Source organism: Scyliorhinus torazame, chromosome 10 (genome assembly GCF_047496885.1).
Source record: "Scyliorhinus torazame isolate Kashiwa2021f chromosome 10, sScyTor2.1, whole genome shotgun sequence".
In the NCBI taxonomy this organism is placed as follows: Eukaryota; Metazoa; Chordata; class Chondrichthyes; order Carcharhiniformes; family Scyliorhinidae; genus Scyliorhinus; species Scyliorhinus torazame.
The window spans coordinates 226,201,764-226,224,741 of record NC_092716.1 but is presented as its reverse complement, the minus strand read 5'-3'; the positions used below and the strand labels follow the sequence as shown (position 1 = coordinate 226,224,741).

Genomic DNA, 22,978 nt, shown 5'->3' with positions numbered 1-22,978 from the left:
CCCGCCCCGGATGTCCATACCTAGAAGTGCTTGTGTTACCGGACCTACCCAAATTGATGCCATCAGTTGATGTGGTCCAAATTCTAAAAGCAGTGGCTCAGTTTGTCGCAGAATTAAAGAATCTCCTCCTGCAGCAAAAGCGTCAATTTTTCCTACAGTTAGGGGAAATAAAGCAGCTTAGTTTTGAGTAACACAGGTAAGTTCAGCTCCAGTGTCAAAAAGAAAATCGATATAAAAACCTCCCACTCTTAGCAATATATATAGTCCATCCTTTTTCTGTTCCAAAAGTGCATGTAGAGAAATATGGAAAGAATCACCAAGAGTGGGGTCCGTTAGTTTGTTGAATGATCAAAATACCACAATGTCTTTTCTGTGGTAAACTAGGACATTGGATGGTATCATGTTATTATAAACAATGATCAAACGCAGTGAGCTGGAGTGTAGCTGTTTAACATTTCGTTCATGCCATTGTCGTCATCATGTGCGTCCCTACATGGGTACGGCTCTTCCCCACGTGGGAACGACTGGAAGGGTCTAGAATCCCTGTACGCAAGTCTGGGTGTGTCTTGTTGGAACGTAACCCTCGGTGTGTCTTGTCTGTGCGTGTTACGTGATTGGCCACGAGGTGGATACATATTGTAGGCATCATTGCATACTTCATTGACTTCTCTTGGACTTGAGCCGTTGTTTATAATAACATGATACCATCCAATGTCCTAGTTTACCACAGAAAAGACATTGTGGTATTTTCTTATGTGATTTTAATGGAGCAAGGGTGCATGCTTGCCCCGATGATCGTCGGGAGGTTGCAGTTACTGTTGATACCCCTGCAGGGGCTGCAGCAGCTGCCACCGGAGCAGCAGGTAACACAGGCTGAATTTGAGCAGCCGCAGTGTTATAGTTTGTCTGGTTATGCATACCGCGATCTATCTGAATGCATCGGTCAACTATTTTGTGATATGTACCAGTTGTGGCCCAAGTTGGTAAAACCAAATTCAAAGCATTAGAAATTTCAGGTTTAATACCGGCTATAAAAGCCGTCTTAATTGGACCTAAAGTGCTTGTGTCCCAAGTGTCAGTCTCCTCTTGGAGTTGCATTCCTGAATGTTCTATCCAGACATGTAAAAACCTATCTTCGAAATCCTGCATATCTTCAGTATGTTTTTGAATGCAAGATGTGATTTTAGACCAATCGGTTTTTGGAGGGTGAAAATTTAATAGCCAATTTTTGACTGCTAGCCAACTAACTTCTAAATTTTGCAAATCATCTCCAGGAGCAAGTTCACCCTCTTCTCCAAGAGTTGTACTGTCACGAGAGCCTACCATAATAGACAGAATTTGTACTCCATCGAATGGGTGAAGATGATAAATGGATTGCAATCTGTGAAGTTGTTCCCATGTGGTCAAACCACCCCTTTTGGGTGGTGACGATCTTTAGACCATCTGTCAATTTTTTCAGGGTCTGCGACCTCATGTACCCAATGATGGCCAAATATAGTTTTAGTAAACGTCGAACCACCTTCGTCTACTTCTTTGCTTCCAATTTTAGCCCGTTTGCGTTTTAAAGGGGCTAATCGAATTACTTTATTATTTTGCATTCTAGGAAAGCTTGTTTCATCACTTTCTTCATCTGAGTCAACTGGCCAATGAAATTTAGGTTTTGATTTAGCACTGGCACTTGATCTTTGCTTTGGAACTGGAGCTGATTGTGCAACTGGGGTTGCTTGTTGAATTGGAGCTATTTGAGGAATTGGAATTGTTTGTGAAATTGAATTTGGAGGTGAAACGAGTTGGAACTATGTTGATCAGAGTATTTACTCCAGCACTAGAACTAAAATTCACGTTTGTGCTTTGATTTAAATTATGAGCTGCAAGATTGTCTGTCAAGATTTTGCAGTGTCCTTTAAAATTGCTCATTTCACCTTCCAAAAAACATCTTTCCTCAATTAACTTGCAATTTTGACTTTTGATTTGCTCAGTTTCTGTTTGTAACTGTTGGTATTTTGACTCTGATTCAATAACCTTACGTTGCAATTCTCCAATTTGAAAAGATTGTTGTTGAACTTTAAAGGTTTTGTTTTCCAGTAATGTTTTAATCTGATCACAGTGCTCAAGTTTAGATTTTGCATCTCGTAATTCCTCAACAACTGCGACTAGTTGGTCTTTAGTGGACTTAAGGTCATGATCGCTTTTATTTTTAACGATTACCTCTTGCTGTCTGCGAAGCTGTGCCATTATTACAATAGACCATTGTGCACGTTTTTCATCGTTTAAGCGTGTGGTTTTTCCCCATGTCATTTTGATATTATCGAGGGACTTTGGGGATATCATATTTTGATTAAATTCTTCTTGAAACTTCAGACAGTCCAAATTGTCTACGAATCAAAGATCCAAGATCACCCAATACATCGTCAGTAGAGACATCCGGTACAGTGCAACCTCCCTTGGTAGTTGTGGGAAGTAGTTCTCTACCATTTGAAGGTTCTGAATCTATTTTAGGATTCATTTCTGCCATAACTTTACACCCAATTTTTTGGTCGTCAACTATGTGTATTCTGTGCACACTACCACGACTATTTTTTCAGTCCCATTTTATTTTAGTTTCAACGACCAGCACCCGATTGAATTAACACAGTCTATAAAAATGTCCTTTCTAGGGGTCGAAACACTGCTTAATGCGGCTTTAAGACTTAATAGGTGAAAAAGATGTTTCTTACCCCAGTCTAGCCGTTTTTCTTTGGGTCTTCCGTCCTTCTGGGCTTCTGTTAGCGATACAATCGTTCGTCTTCCGGTGTCCTCCGATTCTCCCCTATCGTCTCCGACTCGTTCCGAAGATTTCCGAACCTCTCCGATTTCGTCTGAGTGCTCCTCCCCTTTTGCCGAACTACGGCAGTTGTAAGAGATCCACCATGCGGAATTAGTGAGGAACTTGCAACACTAAAACTCAGTAGAAATTTGAGTTAAAACTTCTCGGATGCAAAGAAGAATCATATGTTGCCTCTATTTGATTACAATTGAGAGTCACTTAAATCTTATTCTCTAATAAGTCCTGATAGCAAAAATGCTTCTCTGCAACTTGTACACAATTTAGTTTTTAAAATAATACAGAAATGGTTTCTTGCTTACGGCACAACAGCTTGCATTTACTTCAAGAGTTACAGTGGAAAAGTGAAAAATAGAGATAGCGAATAGTTTGGATCAAAGTATAGAATGATCCGGATAAAGATGGCCGTACGGACCTTCACGGTTATAGGAAATCATATCAGTCTTTAGCCATCTGTCTACACCTCTATGTCATCCTAATTGGTTTGGGTTAGAATCAAATGAGTTTGATTTAACGGTTAGCTGTCAATCTTTAATGTGCAACATTAGCTTTAAATGTTTCATGCCTGAATACTTGTGTATGTTGTGGAATGCAATTCTGTGCTGTTATCAAGACCAGTTTAAATTGAAGTTCTGCTGACTTAGCTGTTAGCCACATTGTAGACAATAGCGCCTTTATGTTGCTATGGTACCTGCCCTGTCCTTGGATTGATATCTGGTACGGCTTGTGTTTTAATGTCACACTGTCTTGCAAATGTATTTGCTAGAACAATGGAGCTCAGTAAAAGTGAATTATGCTGTGTCATGCTGTTTTCTGTCTCTATTGAAGCTATATGTTTTGAGCTGACCTGAGGTTATGAGTGAATTTAAAATGGGTATTTAAAACTGGGGCTTAATATTTTACGCTAAATAGCCATCTTTTACCTATCAGGTGTATTAGAAAATATTTGGTTTCTACAGTCTGCCACTTCACCAATATTGGAGTCATCCACAAACTTACTAATCAGGCTGGCTACATTTTCCTCCAAATCGTTTATGTATACTACAAACAACAGAGGCCCCAGCACAGATCCCTGCGGAACACCACTAGTCACAACCTTCCATTCAGAAAAACACCCTTCTACTGCTACCCTTTGCCTTCTGCGACCGACCCACTTCTGTATCCATCTCACCACCTCACCTCCGATCCCGTGTGACTTCACCTTTTGTACCAGTCTGCCATGAGGCACCTTGTCAAAGGCTTTACTGAAGTCCATGCAAACAACATCTACCGCCCTCCCCTCATCAATCATCTTTGTCACCTCTTCAAAAAGTTCGATCAAGTTAGTGAGGCACAACCTCCCCTTCATAAAACCATGTTGTCTATCGCTAATGAGTCCATTTGTTTCCAAATGGGTATAAATCATGTCCCTAAGAATTCTCTACAATAATTTACCTACTATCGACATGAAGTTTCCTATAGTTTCCAGGATTATCCCTGCTACCTTTCTTAAACCGAGGTACCACATTAGCTATTCTCCAATCCTCTGGGATCTCACCTGTAGCCAATGAGGATACAAAGATGTTCGTCAAGGCCCCAGCAATTTCCTCCCTTAAGACCATAAGACATAGGAGCAGAATCAGGCCACTCGGCCCATCGAGTCTGCTCTGCCATTCAATCATGGCTGATATTTTTCTTATCCCCGTTTTCCTGCCTTCTCACCATAACCCCTGATCCCCTTATTAATCAAGAACCTATTATCTCTGTCTTAAAGACACTCAGTGATTTGGCCTCCACAGCCTTCTGCAGCAAAGTGTTTTTTGTGAGGGCCACGAAGAATCCAGCACGAGTTGAAGGATGGAAAGAAATAACATTTATTTACAATAGCATATATCTATATACAACAGCAGCAGCAACTCCCTTGCTGCTCACTCCTCTCTAGCTGGTTGCAAACTGGCCATCTGCATTTATGCAGGGAATCTGCCAATGATTTCTCCGCATTCCTCATTGGGGAAGCTCATACTCCCATAGGATTGTGGGATTGCCATTAGTCCCCAGCCAGTGGTAAGCAGGCAGGTTATAACAGTGTTCCACAGATTCACCACCCTCTGGGTGGTAAGGAGGAAATTCCCCCTCATCTCTGTTTTAAAGGATCGTCCCTTTAGTCTGAGATGGTGTCTCTGGTTCTAGTTTTTCCTACTAGTGGAAACATCCTCTCTCTACATCCACTCTATCCAGCCCTTGCAGTATCCTGTGAGTTTCAATAAGATCCCCCCCTCATCTTTCTAAACTCCCAACAAGTACAGACCCAGAGTCCTCAACCGTTCCTCATACGACAAGCTGTTCATTCCAGGGATCATTCTTTTTTGAAATAAATTTAGAGTACCCAATTATTTTTTTCCAATTAAGGGGCAATTTAGCGTGGCAAATCCACCTAACCTGCACATCGTTTGGGTTGTGGGGGTGAAACCCACGCAGACACTGGGAGAATGTGCAAACTCCACACGCACATCTTTTGGATTGTGGGTGTGAAACCGACGCAGACACGGGAGAATGTGCAAACTCCACACAAACAGTGACTCAGGGCTGGGATTCGAATCCTCTGTGCCGTAGTCCCAGTGCTATCCACTGCGCCACCGTGCTGCCCTTCCAGGGATCATTCTTGTGAACCTCCTCTGGACCCTTTCCAAGGCCAGCTCATCCTTCCTTAGATACGTGGCCCAAAACTGCTCACAATACTCCAAATGGGGTCTGACCAGAGCCTTATGAAAAAAAAAATGAATGAAAATCGCTTATTGTCACAAGTAGGCTTCAATGAAGTTACTGTGAAAAGGCCCTAGTCGCCACATTCCGGCGCCATTTCGGGAGGCTGTTACGGGAATTGAACCGTGCTGCTGGCCTGCCTTGGTCTGCTTTCAAAGCCAGCGATTTAGCCCTGTGCTAAACAGCCCCTTGTATACAGCTTCAGAAGTACATCCCTGGTCTTGTATTCTCACCCTCTTGACATGAATGCTAACATTGCATTCCCCCAGTATTCTGGGGTCATTCCCATCCAGTCCAGGAGACGTATCTACCTTAGTATCTTTTAAAAGACCCAATACCTCATCCTTTTCGATGTTAACATGCTGCGGACTGTCCACACGCCCTACCCAAGAATCATCTTCCACAAAGTCCCTTTCTTTGGTGAACACTGATCCAAAGTACTCATTTAGTACCTCACCCATTTCCTCTGGCTCAACACATAGATTCCCCCCACTGTCCTCAAGTGGTCCAATCCTTTCCCTGGCTACCCTCTTGCTTTTTACATTTGAATAAAAAGCTTTGGGATTCACCTTAATCCTACTTGCCAAGGACTTTACATGACCCCTCCTAGCCCTCCGAATTTCCCGCTTAAGTACCTTCCTACGTTCTTTATATTCATCAAGGGTTTCGATTGTCCCCACCCTTCTAGACTGTACAAAAGGTCTCTTTTTTTTTTTGACGAGGTCCACAATGTCCCTCGTTATCCAAGGCACCCTAAACTTCCAATACTTATTGAGTCGGGCGAGTGCCAAGATGGACTGGTTAAAAGACCTGTTTCGGTTTTCTGGAGCTTTATCATTAAAGGCTGTTGGACTCTATAGCCCTCACCCTTCACCCCTCTTGCCTCACTCATGTCCCCATGCCACTTCATGCTCCTGCTATATCTACCAAGCCCATTCAACCAAAATACGCTCGTCTAGTCAGCTATACAATAACAATGCCAAGTCTTCAAAGGTACTTGAAGAAAATTCAATAATCCCTTTTGAAAAAAATCTACAGATCAGTAGTATTAACAGAAGCAGATCGCCAGATGGACTCATTATGAATGCTTGGCTGAGGGCAACGCGGTGGCTTAGTGGAAGCGCTGCAGTCTCATGGCGCCGAGGTCCCAGGTTCGATCCCGGCTCTGGGTCACTGTCCATGTGGAGTTTACACATTCTCGCCGGGTTTGCGTGCGTTTCGCCCCCACAACCCAAAGATGTGCAATTTTTTAATGGCGTCTGAGCACATTTTAAACTGCCCGGGGAACAAAAGACGCAAATCTTGGTCTGCGCATGCGCAGGAAACCGCAGCTGCGCATGCGCAGTTGAAATCAGTCGTTTGCGCGAAGACTATTCTGCGCAAGCTGCGCATGCGCAGTTAAAAATAAGTTTTGGGCGCAGATCGATCTGCGCATGTGCAAACCGCACATGCGCAGTCAGCAGAACATCTAAAACGGTTTGCCAATCGATCTGCACATGCGCAAGTCGCGCATGCGCAGTTGAAAGAAAAACCGCACCGTTCAAAGATGGCTCTGCGCATGCGCAAGACGTCACGAGCATCATGACATCATCAGATGCAGACCACGCCCATTTAAAGTTGAAATGCCCGAAAATCACAAAAGACTTTTAAAGGCACAAAATCACCAAATTCAACCTCAAAAGGCACAACATTGCCTGAACTTCTACCAGCAGTTGAAAATAACTTTCACAGCACCCTGGAACAAGCAGTTTGCCCCACCCAAAGTGAAGAGCGCAATGTCAAATCCAAAACCAAAGAAGATGATTTGTTTATCGAACAATACTACGCAGACATGGCTGAGTTATTCGGATATGCTGATCACAGCATCAGCAAAACAGTTGCAAAGCTCAACACGACTCTACTCATGGTAGATGAATCCAATACCATGATGCAATGGCAGATCGTCGATACATTGGATGACAGCAACCTGTCAAATTCCCAAGAAGAAAACGACGCCACACAGAGAGTACTGACCGACTCCATTGAGAGAACACAGATCGACTCCACAGAGAGAACACTGCACGACTCCACACAGAGGGCGATGAAAGACTCCACAAAGAGAGCGATACAAGCCTCCACAGAGAGCTCGTTGACAGAATCCAAAATGGAAGCAATTAAAGACTCCATAGCGAAACACCATGCATGAACAAGACTATGAAGGTCTACCCAGGTTCCCACCGTATCTGAGAAACCAGAAGCAGACTATGAAAGTCTACCAAGCTCACATAATCAACAAGAAGACAATGTAAGTCTACCCACTGTATGTGAAATCAGTGACAATGTGATCACAATCGACATACAGGATGTGCAGGATCACAGCGAGACTGACAGATCTCAGCTCGTATGTATAGAAGCACTCAACAATCAGAGTAGGGCTACTAGATAGGGTGCTCTTTTGGAGGGCCAGTGAAGACTCGATTGGCCAAATGGCCTCCTTCTGCACTGTAGGGATTCTATTCTGTGAAGCTGGATGAAAAGATGCAGTACGCACATGGCGTATTCCATTCTTTTGCATAAACTCTTGGAACAACTCTCTCGGAAATAATAACCTTTTATTGTCACAAGTATGAAGTTACTGTGAAAAGCCCCTCGTCTCCACATTCTGGTAAGCTGGTATGGGAATTGAACCCGGCTGCTGGCCTTGTTCTCCATCACAAACCAGCTGTTTAGTGTACCATTATTAGAATTTTTGTTTTTATAAATTTAGAGTTGCCAATTATTTTTTTTTCCAATTCAGGGGCAATTTAGCGTGGCCAATCCACCTAGCCTGCACTTCTTTGGGTTGTGGGGGTGAAACCCACGCAGACACTGGGAGAATGTGCAAACTCCACACGGATAGTGACCCAGGACCGGGATTCGAACCCGGGTCCTCAGCGCCGCATTCCCAGTGCTAACCACTGTGCCACGTGCTGCCTATCCATTTTCAGAAATGAGACAATCCAATTACCCATGAGTTGCAAAGCCTCTGTTCTATGGTACTGGGAACTGTAATGTTGCTCATGATGTATACTTCTAACCACTTAGAATGTGCATCCACAATGACTAAAAACATGTGACCATGAAAGGACCTGCAAAATCCACATGAATTCTCAACCAAGGATGTAATGGTACTAGTGGTGCCATATTCTGGTTAGATTGACACGCAGAACAGAATTTCACTTGTTTTCCAAATCCTGGTCCATATTAGGCCATCAACCTCTGACCTGGCTGGACTCTTCATTTGAGAGGCATGTGGATAAGCCTCATGAATTTCATCCATTACTTGCAAATGACCAAGGGGTGGAACAACCACTCCCAAACCCCACAGTATTCAGCCACCCAGCACACTTAACTTGTCTTTGCGCCTCACAAAATGCTTCAATCCACCATCTTCTATGACAGATCTTCTATGACGAGCAGCACGGTAGCATAGTGGTTAGCATAATTACTTCACAGCTCCAGGGTCCCAGGTTCGATTCCGGCTTGGGTCACTATCTGTGCGGAGTCTGCACATCCTCCCCGTGTGTGCGTGGGTTTCCTCCGGGTGCTCCGGTTTCCTCCCACAATCCAAAGATGTGCAGGTTAGGTGGATTGGCCATGATAAATTGCCCTTAGTGTCCAAAATTGCCCTTAGTGTTGGGTGGGGTTACTGGGTTATGGGGATAGGGTGGAGGTGCTGACCTTGGGTAGGGTGCTCTTGCCAAGAGCCGGTGCAGACTCGATGGGCCAAATGGCCTCCTTCTGCACTGTAAATTCTATGAGATGGCCATCTTTACATCAGAAATCTTTTAACTTGTGGCAGTATAGGATCGGTCTGTCCACTGCTTAATTTGTTCATCAGTCACTGAAGATTGGGCAAGTCTCCCTCATAAGAAAATTTTCTCGGGAGGACGCAATGGCCGGAATTCTCCAGTCATCGGGATTCTCTTTTCCCCCTGGCAGCTCCCTCCTGCCTGGTGATTTTGCAGAGGCATGGGATGGCTTCAATGGTAAATCCCATTGACAAGTGGCGGGAAGAGAGAATTCTACCGCCAATGAATGGCGCGCCACTGAATAACACGTGGATGTGGGACAGGAGAATCCGATAAAGGGAGCGATGTCTAAACGCATCCAGGTTGGCATTGTCCTTCCTTGCCCTGTACACTGCGCTGTACTGATACGCTGACAATATAAGTGCCCAGCGCTGTATTCTTGCTGAGACCATGGGAGGAATACATTTTGACTCACTGAAAGGGCACATCCAATGGCTTTTGGTCGGTAAATATGGTGAACAAACATCCATAGAGATACAATGGAACCTTTTAACCGCAAAAGTGATAGTTAGTGATAGTTTGTCCAACTGTGAATACCCCTTTTCAGCCTTTGTAAGTGTTCTAGATGCAAAACTAATGGGTTTTTCGGACATGTCCTCCACTACATGAGAAAGTACGCCCCCACACTGTAGTGCAAGGCATCACACGACAGAATAAGTTCCCTATCTGGATCAAAATAGATTACAGATTTTTTGATTGCAGCAGTGCTTTCACAACTTTAAAATTATTCTTCTATGCAGACTCCCACTTCCATTTTGTTTCTTTGTGCAGAAGTAGGTACAGTGGCACGAACACTGTAGACAGGTCTCGGGTCGAGCAAAATCTTTCCATAATAGTTTATCAAACTTACAAATGATCTGAGCTTGGCCACATTACTGGATTCCGGAGCTCCCTTAATCGTTCAAACTTTTCCTTCATCAGGAGATAAGCCTTGTGCAGTGATTCTGTGGCCTAGACACTCTATGTTCAGTACCTGAAAAATGCACTTGCTCCACTTCAGATGCAGTCCCGCCTCTAAAAACCTGTTTGAAACTCGATCCAGGTGGTTGAGATGCTCCTCCTCAGTCTTGCGTGAAATTAAAATGTAATCTAAGTAGACTGCAACATGAGGAATGCCTTGTAGCAGGTTGTCCATTGTCCTTTGGAAGATCGCTGGACTGGAAGATACACCAAAAAATGAACTGTTATACTTGAACAACACTTTATGCGCGTTGATGGTCACGTACTCCTTTGTATCTTTCTCTAGCAAGAGTTGTTGATAGGCCTGGTTCAGTTTAAAAATTCAATTCCTGATGTAGTGAGACCTCGTGTGGAAGAACAGAGGGTTAAAACTGCGAGGTTAGAAGCAGAAATGGTAGATGATTATGAATTAGTTCATAAATCAAAGCTTGGTTTCCGACATCAGTTTCAACCTGTGAGGGATAGAAACTGAGGAAAAGAGAAATACTCAAGTGGTAAAAGTAAAGGTGATCTGCTGGGAGATAATAAGGAGAGTGTACCTCAGATTAAAAAGGAAATCCAGGAGGGTGGAAAATAAATGAAAAGTTTCAAATGTTTTCACTGTAATAAACTAGGCCATGGAAAGTCACAGTGTTGGTGGTTGAAGAAAAGCACGGGGAAGGCTGATGTGATAAAACAGGATAAGTCAGTGGGGTTTGTTAAAGTGGTAAAGAAAGCCCAAGTGAAGCAAAGGAGGTGCAAAATATTGTACAGCCTGATCAAGAGGTGATTGATAAGAAGGTGCCAGATCTCTTTGAAGAATTTACTTGTGTGGGTAAAATTTACTCATGTGTACCAGAAGGAGTAGGTGAAGAAGTCACAATTTTAAGAGATATGGGAGCTAGTCAATCTTTGGTGGTAAGAGATGAGGAGTTATGTAGTTTGGGAGGAATATTGCCAGAAAAGGTAATAATATGTAGAATTCAGGGTGAGAAGAGTAGTGTTCCATTATATAAGGTAAGGTTGGAAAGTCCAGGGAAGAGTGGTGAAGTGGTAGAAAGAGTAATCGAGAAACTACCTTGTCCAGGAATACAGTTTATCTTGGGTAATGATATAGCTGGAATGCAGGTGGGAGTGATGTCTACTGTGGTTGATAAACCAGTGGAAAATCAGACAACTGAAGTGTTGAAGGATGAATATCCAGGGATCTTTCCGGATTGTGTGGTAACAAGGTGGCAAAGTCACAGTTTAAGACGATAGGAGAAATCAAAGAGTGAAGATAAAGTTGAAGTTCAATTATCAGAAACGATTTTTGATCAGATGATTGGAAAAGAACAAGACCAGGTGGAGGATGAGGTGGATATTCTTAGTTCAGGAAAATTGGCGGAGTTACAACAGGAAGATATAGAAATAAAACAGATGTATCAGAAAGCATACACGGAAGAGGAGTCCAAGTGTATACCAGAATGTTATTACCGTAAAAGTTATGTCTTGATGAGAAAATGGAGACCTTTACATATGCAGGCGGATGAAAAGTGGGCAGCAGTTCATCAAGTGGTATTGATGGTAGGGTATAGAAAGGAAGTATTGTAAGTAGCACATGAGGTACCAGTGGGAGGTCATTTGGGGAGGATGGAAAACTCAAGGTAAAATACAAAAACATTTTTATTGGTCTGGGCTACATAAAGATGCAGTTTAATTTTGTCAATCATGTCACACATGTCAAGTGATAGGGAAACCTCAAGCAGTGATAAAACCAGTGCCCTTGATACCCATTCCAGCATTTGAGGAATCTTTAACAAGGATCTTAATTGATTGTGTAGGACCGCTTCCTAAAACGAAAAGTGGGAATCAATATCTTTTGACTATAATGGATGTGTCTACTAGGTTTCCAGAGGCCATTCCAATACGCAATATTACAGCTAGAAAGATTGTGGAGGAGTTACTTAAATTCTTTGCTAGAGATGGACTACCCACAGAAATACAATTGGATCAAGGATCAAATTTTACCTTAAGGTTATTCAAAGAAGTTATGGATAGTTTAGGAATAAAACAATTTAAATCAACTGTGTACCATCCAGAATCGCAGGAAATGTTAGAAAGGTGGCATCAGACATTAAAGACAATGTTGAGGGATTATTGTCAAGATTAACATATGGATGATAATGGAATAGTGTAGATGGGCTTTAGATTGGTTTCACAGGTCGTCGCAACATCGAGGGCCGAAGGGCCTGTACTGCGCTGTAATGTTCTATGTCCAGTTTTGAAAAAATCTTGCCTCCTGCAAGAGTTGAAAGCAGAGCGTCTACCCCTGCAATGGGTAAGTGTCTAACTTGGAAACCTGAATAACGGTAAGTTTGTAATCCCCACATGTGCACACAGTTATCATCATTTTTAAGAACAGGAACAATTGGAGCTTCCCAACATGAAAACTGAATGAGCTCAATGATTCCTAGCCTTTGCAGCCACTCCAGCTCCTCCTTCACTTTTCCTTTCATGGCATAGGGCACTGTTCTCAGTTTGAAAAAAATTGGTGTAGCCTGCGCATCTACGAACAATTTAACTGTAGTGCTCTGCAATGTACCCTGTTCGTCTTTGAAAACTTCAGGATATTTCTGAATGATATCCTCTGTCACTTTTGTGTGCTTTATCTCACCCCAGTTCAACTGAATTTTCCTCAGCCAGTCATGCCCTAGTAGACTAGGCCCATGTCCTTTTACTACCAGGAGGCATGCTCTTGCTTCTTGACTGTTATATGCAATGTCTACCTCTAGCACTCCAAGCAATGGTATTGTGTCTCCGATGTACGTCCGAAGATTGATTCCTGCCTGTGTATGGGCTGGTGCCTGCTTGAGCCACAATCTTCCTGAAGATCTCCTCACTGATTACTGATGCAGAGACTCCTTTGTTCACCTTTATCATGATTTTCTATTCATCGACCTACACTGTAGCATGTATAGGCTTTGCACGCTCCTCAGACATGTCATAATAGTGCTTCTCTGCCTCGTCTGAGCTTTCCAAGTGATGCACCATCCACTGAGGCTTCCTTGCATTTGAAGTCCCCTATTCTGCCTCCAATTTTCTCTCAGCACCCCGGCACTTCTTCATTAGATGCCCCTGCTTGTTGCACTGGTGACAAACAGCGTCCATAAACTTACAATGATTTACTAAGTGTGATCCTCCGCACCTAAACCACTCCACTGTGTTCACCTATTTACTTGCAGCTTCTTTTTCTACTTGAGGCAGTGCACCTGCCCGTGTGCTGCCAATGGCCCTTTGAATATCTTTACCATTATTGGCAGCCGTTTCCGTGAGAAATTTCTAGAGCCGCCTTAAAAGTAAGCGTGGCTTCTCCCAGCAAACGCCGCTAAATGCTGACCTCGTTAATGCCACAAACTAATCTGTCCCGAAGCATGTTTTCCAAAACTCGCAATATTCAGAGGGCTGGCACAATTCAACAACAAGGTTAGCTACAGACTGCCCTGTCTTCCGAAAATTACTATGTAATTTAAAATGTTGTACAATTACTGAGGACTTAGGATTGTGGTGATTCTGAATGAGTGTAATTAAATCTGCAAATGAAATGTCCTCCCCGTTTCCATGGTGTGGCCAAATTTCTCACGAGCTGATACATCTTTGCACCACACACATTCGGAAGAATTGTGATCTTATTTGCAAGAAAAAATGTTCTAACCTTTCCATATATTCAGTCCAGCTCTCATTCTCTTCCACAAACTCATTGATAGACCCAAACATAGCCATGGAGCTGTTAACTTGTCTTCTTTCGGTAAACGTAGCAACATTTTGTGTTGAAGGTGCTGAAACTATATTTCATTAGCGTAATATCTTCCAATTCCTGAACAGATTTTCCTTGATTTTCTCAATCAATTTGCCAATTTGTGTTGTGGTACAGCCAGAATCTTTCATTTTGTTGTTGCTGTGGTGCTCCAAACCGTTTGGAAACTGGGTCTACAATATCTTAAGCTTCTTTCATATTAGGCCCCTGCTGTCAAAGGGACATTAGTAATAGATCTAAAGCTAGGCCCCAGTGATTAAATGGACAGCTTCTTGAATTCATTTTGTTTTTAAAAAAAAAAAATTCAGGGCCAGGATTCTCCGAGCCTGCGCCGGGTCAGCGAATCGACGGGGGCACGGGAAATTCCCACCACGCCGCTTCGATGCCGGGCCCGGTCGGGGGCCACTGAAATAGGCTCCCGCGGCGATTCTCCGTGGGCGACCGGTCCAACTCCCGGCGAGTCCCGCTGCCGTGGTTTCAACCTGGTGCCACCCGGCGGGAGGTCGGACCCGCGGCTGCGGTGGACGTCCTGATGGGGGGTGGGGAGGGATCTGACTCCAGGGGGGGCCTCCAAGGGGTCCAGGTCCGCGATCGGGGGCTTCCAATTGGCGGACGGCCGCGATCTGGAGGGGGCTTACCTCCTTCCGCGCGGTCCGCTGTAAGGTCCCCGGCATATTGCATGCGCGGACTCGCACCGGCCGTGCAGGGTCGCCTATCGGCACCGGAGCAACGCGCAGCACTCCGGTGCCATGCTAGCCCCCTGAACACTGGTGAATTGCTGGGCCAGGAGGCCCGTTAATGCCGGCGTACACCACTCCGGTGTTTACGCCGGCGTCAACACTTGCGGCCCAGATCTCTCATTGTTTTTGAATTTATGATCTGATAGAATTTAAGAAATATGAATTAGGAGTAGCTGTAGGCCCCTCGAGCCTGCTTTGCCATTCAATAAGATCATGGCTGATTTGGTTATAACCTCAATTCCACATCCCACCTATCACTGATAACTTTTCACCCCCCTTGCTTATCAAGAATTTATCCAGCTTTGCCTTAAAAATATTCAAACACTCTGCTTCCAATGTCTTTTGAGGAAGAGAGTTCCAATGACTCTCTATCCTCAAGAGAGAAAAAGTTCTCCTCATCTCTATGATGAATAAGATTTTGACACACATTTTCAGCAGTTTCACAAAATACAAAAATCCACACCACACAAACCTGTCACGAGAGCCCAGCCATTTTTGCATTTACAGCTGTCCATAGCTGGAAATATTTGTTTTTCCTGTGTATGTTGCCAATGCATGTGTTTTAAAGGCCTTTTAAGGAAATGGGTTAATATGCACAATGACACATTTAATAAGTTGGGGAGTTCAACTTCAATATTAAAGGTTATTGCAAATATTGTTCTGGTATTTCCCTTCAGTGGGAGGTTAAAATTCCCTGCCACTATATCTGAAGTTTTTTTCTGAATACCATTCTCGTGCACCTTCATTATTGTTAGTTAACTTGAATGTTCTAAACTAGAATTTTATATGTGCCTTCTGGTTTTAAAACTTAGTTTTTCTGCAGTTTATTATCCTTAACCACACATCGATCTTTATAAATAAATTTAAACCGACCTCTCCCAACATAGAAACCCACTCAAATCTATTTGCACCTGTTGAAGTTCAATGCAAGTTGTTTTGCACATGCACTTTCTGATAGTTAAAACAATAGTTATTCTTCTGTTTCTCCAATTGAAGAAATACATACAGGAAGCTCGGAATCTTGGAACGGGCATGCGTCAGCCTAAGTTATCCAACCTGTCTCCATCAGTAATTGCACATACCAACTGGAAATTTGTTGAGGGCCTGTTGAAGGAATGTCGTAATAAGGTAATTTTGTTCTATGTAGTTTTTCTCCCTTTCCTTCCTGAAAACACTGACTGTGGCTGGGGTATTGTGCCACACTAGCAATCTTTTGGGAGCCATTTTGTATGCCTGTCTCTATTTTGATTGTTATATTAGTTGACCTCTGTGGTTACTCCAGCCAAGCTCAATCCTGTCTTAAACATTCAGGCATCTTTAAGCTGCAGCCACTGGAAACAGGAAAGAAAATGTGGCTGTCTTTTTTGTATCCTTCCCCTTCCTCAGTCCAGAAGCATTCTGGCCAATTATTTCCAAAACTCACTGATGAAATCAGCTAACTAAGAACGGGTCAACCTGGTTTGCATAATTTTATACTACACTAGCATCTGCTTACAAAGCGAATGAGAAGTTCTCTTTTTTTTCAAAAAGCTGGCCAGTATTATAATTCTGAGGCATTGTTTATTTTTGGATGTGCTTATGAATCCCAAAATTTCTCTTTCACAGACTAAGCGCATGTTGGTAGAGAAAATGGGGCGAGAAGCAGTGGAACTGGGTCACGGTGAAGTGACTATCACAGGTGTGGAAGAGAATACATTGATTGCCAGTCTCTGTGATTTGTTAGAAAGAATATGGAGTCATGGCCTACAGGTCAAACAGGTAAGTAACCGAGGCACATATTAGGGATTTATAGAATCATAAAAGTGATTACAGCATAGAAAGAGAACATTCAGCCAGTCATGTCTGCGCTGGTTCTCCATAACAGTTCTTAGCTAGTTCTACTCCCTGCCTTTTCCCCATAGCCCTGTAGATTTTTTCTCTTCAGACAACTATCCAATTTCCTTTTTAAAAACTATGATGAATCTGCCTCCCAACACTCTCAGACAGTACATCCCAGATCTTAACCACTCAAAAATAAAAGGTTCTATTTCATGTTGCCTCGGGTGCATTTGCCTTAAATTGGTGTGACCAGATTGTTGGCCCTATCACTAATGGGAACAGTTCCTCCCTATTGCTCTGTTTAGCCCCCTTGTGATTTGAAAACATCTGTCAGCTTCTTTATAAAGAGAACAGCCCAAGCTTCACTAATCTATCCATGTAATAGAAGTCTCTCATGCTGGGCATTAATGTCGTGAATCTTTTCTGCACCCTCCAACCTGCTTCTGAAGCCACAGCATTTGTGGCCAATAGTAATCCCTAGGATGCTGATAGTGGAGGATTCGGTGATGGTAAGGCCCTTGAATGTCAAGGAAAAATAGTTAGATTCTCTCTTGCCACAAATGGTCATTGCTTGGCACTTATGCAACATGAATGTTACTTGCTACATTTCAGTCCAAGCCTGAATTTAATGGGATCTTGCTGCATGTGGGCACAGATTGCTGCTTCACCTGAGGAGTTGCAAATGGTACTGAACACTCTGCAAACATCAGTGATCATCCCCACTTCTGAGCTTGTGATGCAGGGAAGGTAATTGATGAAGCAGTTACATATTGTTGGCCTAGGAACTCTTGTAGTGTTGTCCTGTGGCTGAAATGATTGGCTTCCAACAACCGCAACCATCTTCCTTTGTGCAAGGTATGACACTAAATAATGGACAGTATTGACCCTGATTCCCATTGACTCAATTTTGCTAGGGCTCCTTGATTCCACTTGTGGTAAACCACTGTATTGTATTGTACTGTTACATGCCTGGGCTTGTCCCTGCTGGGTCCGAACCACTGTAGTATATAATCTGTGTATTGTGGTAAACTTGCACTAACTATAAACTCGACGTCCTTCCCCATTTCTGCACTGCCCTATTACTGGGGCTTGACTTCCAGTGCCACCTCCAAAGCCTTACTTTAAAGTTCGGTGGACCCTGACCTCCCTCACCGTCTGTAGCCTCGCGACCCTTAAGGTCGCCCCACCCTCGCTCTTAGCTAACCTTACCCCGGACTGTAAGCCCGTCACTACCAGGAGCAGACGATACAGTGCCCCGGACAGGGCCTTTACCAGGTTGGAGGTCCAGCGATTCCTACAAGAGGGAATCATTGAGGCTAGTACCAGCCCCTGGAGAGCCCAAGTGGGGGTCGTCAAGACTGGGGAGAAGCACCGGATGGTCATCGACTACAGTCAGACCATCGACCGGTACACGCAGCTCGGTGTGTACCACCTCCCCCACATATCTGACATGGTCAATCAGATTGCGCAGTATCAAGTCTTCTACACAGTTGACTAGAAGTCCGCGTACCACCAGCTCCCTATCCGCCCGGCGGGCCGCCAATACACTGCTTTCGAGGCAGATGGCCGCCTCTACCTCTTCCTCTGGGTTCCCTTCGGCGTCACCAATGGGGTCTCGGTCTTCCAACGAGAAATGGACCGAATTGTTGGCCAGTATGGGCTGCGGGCCACGTTCCCGTACTTAGATAATGTCACCATCTGCGGCCATGACCAGCCATCCTTCTCTACGTTGTGGAAAACGGAGTCCTAGGGCCCGACCCCGACCGCATGCGCCCCCTCCTGGATCTCCCCCTCCCCCACTGACTCAAAGCCCTGAAGAGATGCCTGGGGTTCTTCTCCTACTATGCCCAGTGGGCCCCAATTATGTGGACGAGGCCCGTCCACTTATTAAATCCACCGTTTTTCCACTGACGGCTGAGGCCCGCCTGGTCTTCAACCGCATCAAGGCAGATATTGCCAAAGCCGCGATGCACGCTGTGGACGAGTCCATTCCGTTCCAGGTGGAGAGCGATGCGTCGGACTTTGCTCCAGCTGCTACCCTCAACCAGGCGAGCAGGCCCGTGGCTTTCTTCTCCCCTACCCTCCATGCCTCCGAAATTCGACACTCCTCCGTCGAAAAGGAAGCCCAAGCCATTGTAGAAGCTGTGCGACATTCGAGGCATTACCTGGCCGGCAGGAGATTCACTCTCCTCACTGACCAACGGTCAGTTGCCTTCATGTTTAACAATACACAGCGGGGCAAAATCAAGAACGACAAGATTCTGAGGTGGAGGATCGAGCTCTCCACCTACAACTACGATATCTTGTATCGACCTGGGAAATTCAATGAGCCCCCAGATGTCCTATCCCAAGGTACATGTGCCAGCGCACAAGTAGACCAAGTCCAGGCACTCCACAATGACCTCAATCCTTGGGGGTCACCCGTTTTTTTCACTTTAGCAAGGCTAGCAACCTGCCTTACTCCATCGAGGAGGTCAGGACCGTGACCAGGGACTGCCAGATCTGCGCGGAGTGCAAACCGCACTTCTATCGGCCAGACAGAGCGCACCTGTTAAAGGCCTCTCGCCCCTTTGAGCGCCTCAGCATCGATTTCAAATGGCCCCTCCCCTCCACTGACCGTATCGTGTACTTCCTCAACATTATTGACGAATACTCAAGATTCCCCTTTGCCATCCCATGCCCCGACATGACCTCTGCCACCGTCATCAAGGCCCTGCACAGTCTTTTCACCTTGTTCGGGTTCCCCACCTACATCCACAGCGATCAGGGTTCCTCCTTCATGAGCGACGAGTTGCATCAGTTCCTGCTCAGCAAGGGCATCGCCTCCAGCAGGACGACCAGCTACAACCCCGGGGCAACGGACAGGTGGAGAGGGAGAACGCAACGGTCTGGAAGGCCGTCCTCCTAGCCCTACAGTCTTGAAGTCTCCCGCTGGCAGGAGGTCCTACCCGATGCGCTCCACTCCATTCGGTCGCTCCTGTGCACTGCCACCAACGAGACCCCTCACGAGCGTATGTTTGCCTTCCCCAGGAAATCCACCTCCGGGGTCTCGTTCCCGTCCTGGCTGACAGTCCCAGGGCCCGTCCTCCTCCGGATGCATGCGAGGAGCCATATAGCAGACCCCCTCGTTGAGAAGGTCATGCTTCTCCATGCCAATCCACAATATGCCTACGTGGCACATCATGACGGGCGACAGGACACAGTCTCCCTCCGGGATTTGGCACCTGCAGGTTCCCCAGCGACCATCACCACCACCCCCAATCCGACACCGTCTCCCTCCACCACTACCCAGCTACTTCAAGGTCTGGCACCGGCAGGCCCACCGGCGGCCATCACCACCACCCCCCCCTCCACCGACTCAACTTACTGGGTGAAGAAGAGGACGACACGCTCCCGGACGAGCAGGTCTCGACACCGGTGCCTACACCACAGCCGGGACTGAGGCGATCACGGGGGAAGGTCAAGGCCCCCGACAGACTTGATCTTTAAGTCCACTTCACCCCCGCTGGACTCTTTTTTTTTTTTTAAACAGGTGTTGAATGTGGCAAACCACTGTATTGTATTGTACTGTTGTACTGTTACATGCCTGGGCTTGTCCCTGCTGGGTCCGAACCACTGTAGTATGTAATCTGTGTATTATGGTAAACTGCCACTGGGAGAGGCTGGTGGGGGAGATGGTGAGGGTAGACAGGAGGTATGCGGAGGTGCCTGAGGAGGGACTGTTGAGGAAGAGACGTAGCCTCCAGGCCGAATTCGACCTGTTGACCACCAGGAAGGCGGAGGTGCAGTGGAGGAAAGCCCAGGGGACGATTTAGGAGTATGGGGAAAAGGCAAGTCGGATGCTGGCGCATCAGCTTCGGAAGCGGGACGCAGCTAGGGAGATCGCGGGAGTAACGGATAGGGGCGGGAGTGTGGTGCGGAGTGGGGTTGGCATCAATGGGGTCTTCAGGGATTTTTATGAGGAATTGTATCGGTCCGAGCCCCCACTGGAGGAAGGAGGGATGGGTCGCTTTCTGGACCAATTGAGGCTTCTGAAGGTGGAGGAGGGACTGGTGGTGGGATTGGGGGCCCCGATTGGGCTGGAGGAGCTGGCCAAAGGGATAGGGAGAAGGCACTGGGGCCGGACGGTTTCCCGGTTGAATTCTATCAGAAATATGTGGACCTGTTTAGCCCGTTGCTAGTTAGGACCTTCAATGAGGCAAGGGAGGGGGGGGGGGGCTTTGCCCCCGACGATCTCCCGGGCACTGATCTCCTTGATCCTGAAGCGGGACAAGGATCCCCTGCAGTGTGGGTCTCACAGGCCGATTTTGTTGTTAAATGTAGATGCCAAGGTGCTGGCGAAGGTCTTAGCCACGAGAATTGAGGATTGTGTGCCGCAGATGATCCACGAAGACCAGACGGGGTTCGTGAAGGGGAGGCAGTTGAACACAAATGTGCGGAGGCTCCTGAACGTTATTATGATGCCGGTGAGGGAGGGGGAGGCGGAGATAGTGGTGGCGATGGATGCTGAGAAGGCCTTCAATAGGGTAGAGTGGGGGTACCTGTGGGAGGTGCTGAAGAGGTTCGGGTTTGGGGAGGGGTTTGTCAGGTGGGTTAGGCTGTTGCACGAGGTCCTGATGGCGAGTGTGGCCATGAACAAGAGGAGGTCTGAGTACTTTCGGTTGCACTGAGGGACGAGGCAGGGGTGCCCCCTGCTCTTTTGCACTGGCGATTGAACCCCTGGCTATGGCACTGAGGGAGTCGAAGAACTGGAGGGGGTTGGTGTGGGATGGGGAGGAGCATAGGGTGCCGCTCTATGCGGACGATGTGCTGCTATATGTGGTGGACCCGGTGGGGGGAATGCCGGAGGTAACGAGGATCCTCCGGGAGTTCGGGGATTTCCCAGGGTACAAGCTCAACATGGGTAAGAGCGAGTTGTTCGTGCTTCACCCAGGGGACCAGGAAATGGGGATTGGCGAGCTCCCACTAAAAAGGGTGGAGAGGAGCTTCAGGTATTTGGGGGTTCAGGTGGCCAAGAGCTGGGGGGCCCTGCATAGACTTAATTTCACGAGGCTGGTGGAGCAAATGGAGGAGGAGTTCAAGAGGTGGGACGCGTTGCTGCTGTCCCTGGCGGTTAGGGTGCAGTCAATTAAGATGACGGTGCTCCCAAGGTTTTTGTTCCTGTTCCAGTGCCTCCCCGTTTTTATCCCGAAGGCCTTCTTTAGGCGGGTCAACAGGAGCATAACAGGGTTTGTGTGGGCGCGAGGGACTCCGAGGGTGAGAAGGGTGTTCCTGGAGCGGAGTAGGGATGGGAGGGCTGGCACTGCCCAACCTCTGTGGGCCGTCAATGCGGCGATGGTGCGCAAGTGGGTGATGGAGGGGGTGGGGGCTGTGTTTAAGAGGCTGGAGACGGCGTCTTGTGAGCGTACGGGTCTGGAGGCGCTGGCAACGGCGCTGCTGCTCCCTCCAATGAGGTATAGCACGAGCCCGGTAGTGGCGGCTACCCTCGAAATCTGGGGTCAGTGGAGGCGGCAAGGGGAAGTTGGGGCCTCAGTGTGGACCCAAATACGGGGGAACCACCGGTTTGTTCCAGGCAGAATAGACGGAGGGTTTTCGGGGTGGCACAGGGCAGGGATAGGAAGGTTGGGGGAACCTGTTTGTGGACGGGAAGTTCGCGAGCCTGGGTGAGCTGGAGGAGAAGTATGTGCTCCCCCCGGGAACATCTTTAGATATTTACAGGTAAAGGCGTTTGCCAGGCGGCAAGTGGTGGAATTACCACGGCTGCTGCCGCGCACAGTACAGGACCGGGTGCTCTCGGCGGGAAGGTGGGGGGGGTGGTTGGAGGGATGCGAGGCCCCCAAGCGTGGAATCCTGGATCAACGATATGGCGGGGTTTATTAAATTGGAGAGGGTGAAATTCGCCTTCAGGGGATCGGTACAAGGGTTCTTTAGGCGGTGGCAACCGTTCTTGGACTTCCTGGCAGAACGGTAGACAATGGCCAGCAGCAACCCGGGGGGGGGGGGGGTTCAATTTGTTTTTGTTTATTTACCCTGGGGGATCTGAGGGGGTGTATATATTGGCTCTGTTTGGGAGGTCATTTGGGAATAAGGAAAACTCAAGCTAAAATCCAGAAACATTTTTATTGGCCTGGACTACATCAAGATGTAGTTAAATTTTGTCAATCATGTCACACATGTCAAGTGATAGGGAAACCTCAAGTAGTGATAAAACTAGCGCCCTTAATACCCATTCCAGCATTTGAGGAACCTTTTACAAGGGTCCTAATCGATTGTGTAGGACCGCTTCCTA

At 46.4% G+C, this 22,978-nt stretch overlaps 1 protein-coding gene across 8 annotated transcripts in view; it reads left to right on the top strand.

Annotated features, from left to right (window-relative positions):
* Positions 1-22,978, top strand: part of dennd5a (DENN/MADD domain containing 5A) — a 496,539-nt gene that overhangs the window by 318,972 nt on the left and 154,589 nt on the right. For all 8 annotated transcript variants that reach the window (XR_011933108.1, XR_011933106.1, XR_011933109.1 and 5 more), the window contains 2 exons: positions 15,868-15,999; positions 16,477-16,629. Coding sequence is in view for 4 of the 8 variants with exons in the window: in XM_072466513.1 (XP_072322614.1) it covers positions 15,868-15,999; positions 16,477-16,629 (285 nt within the window). In the remaining 4 variants the exon portion in view is untranslated. The remainder of the gene's footprint in view (positions 1-15,867; positions 16,000-16,476; positions 16,630-22,978) is intronic.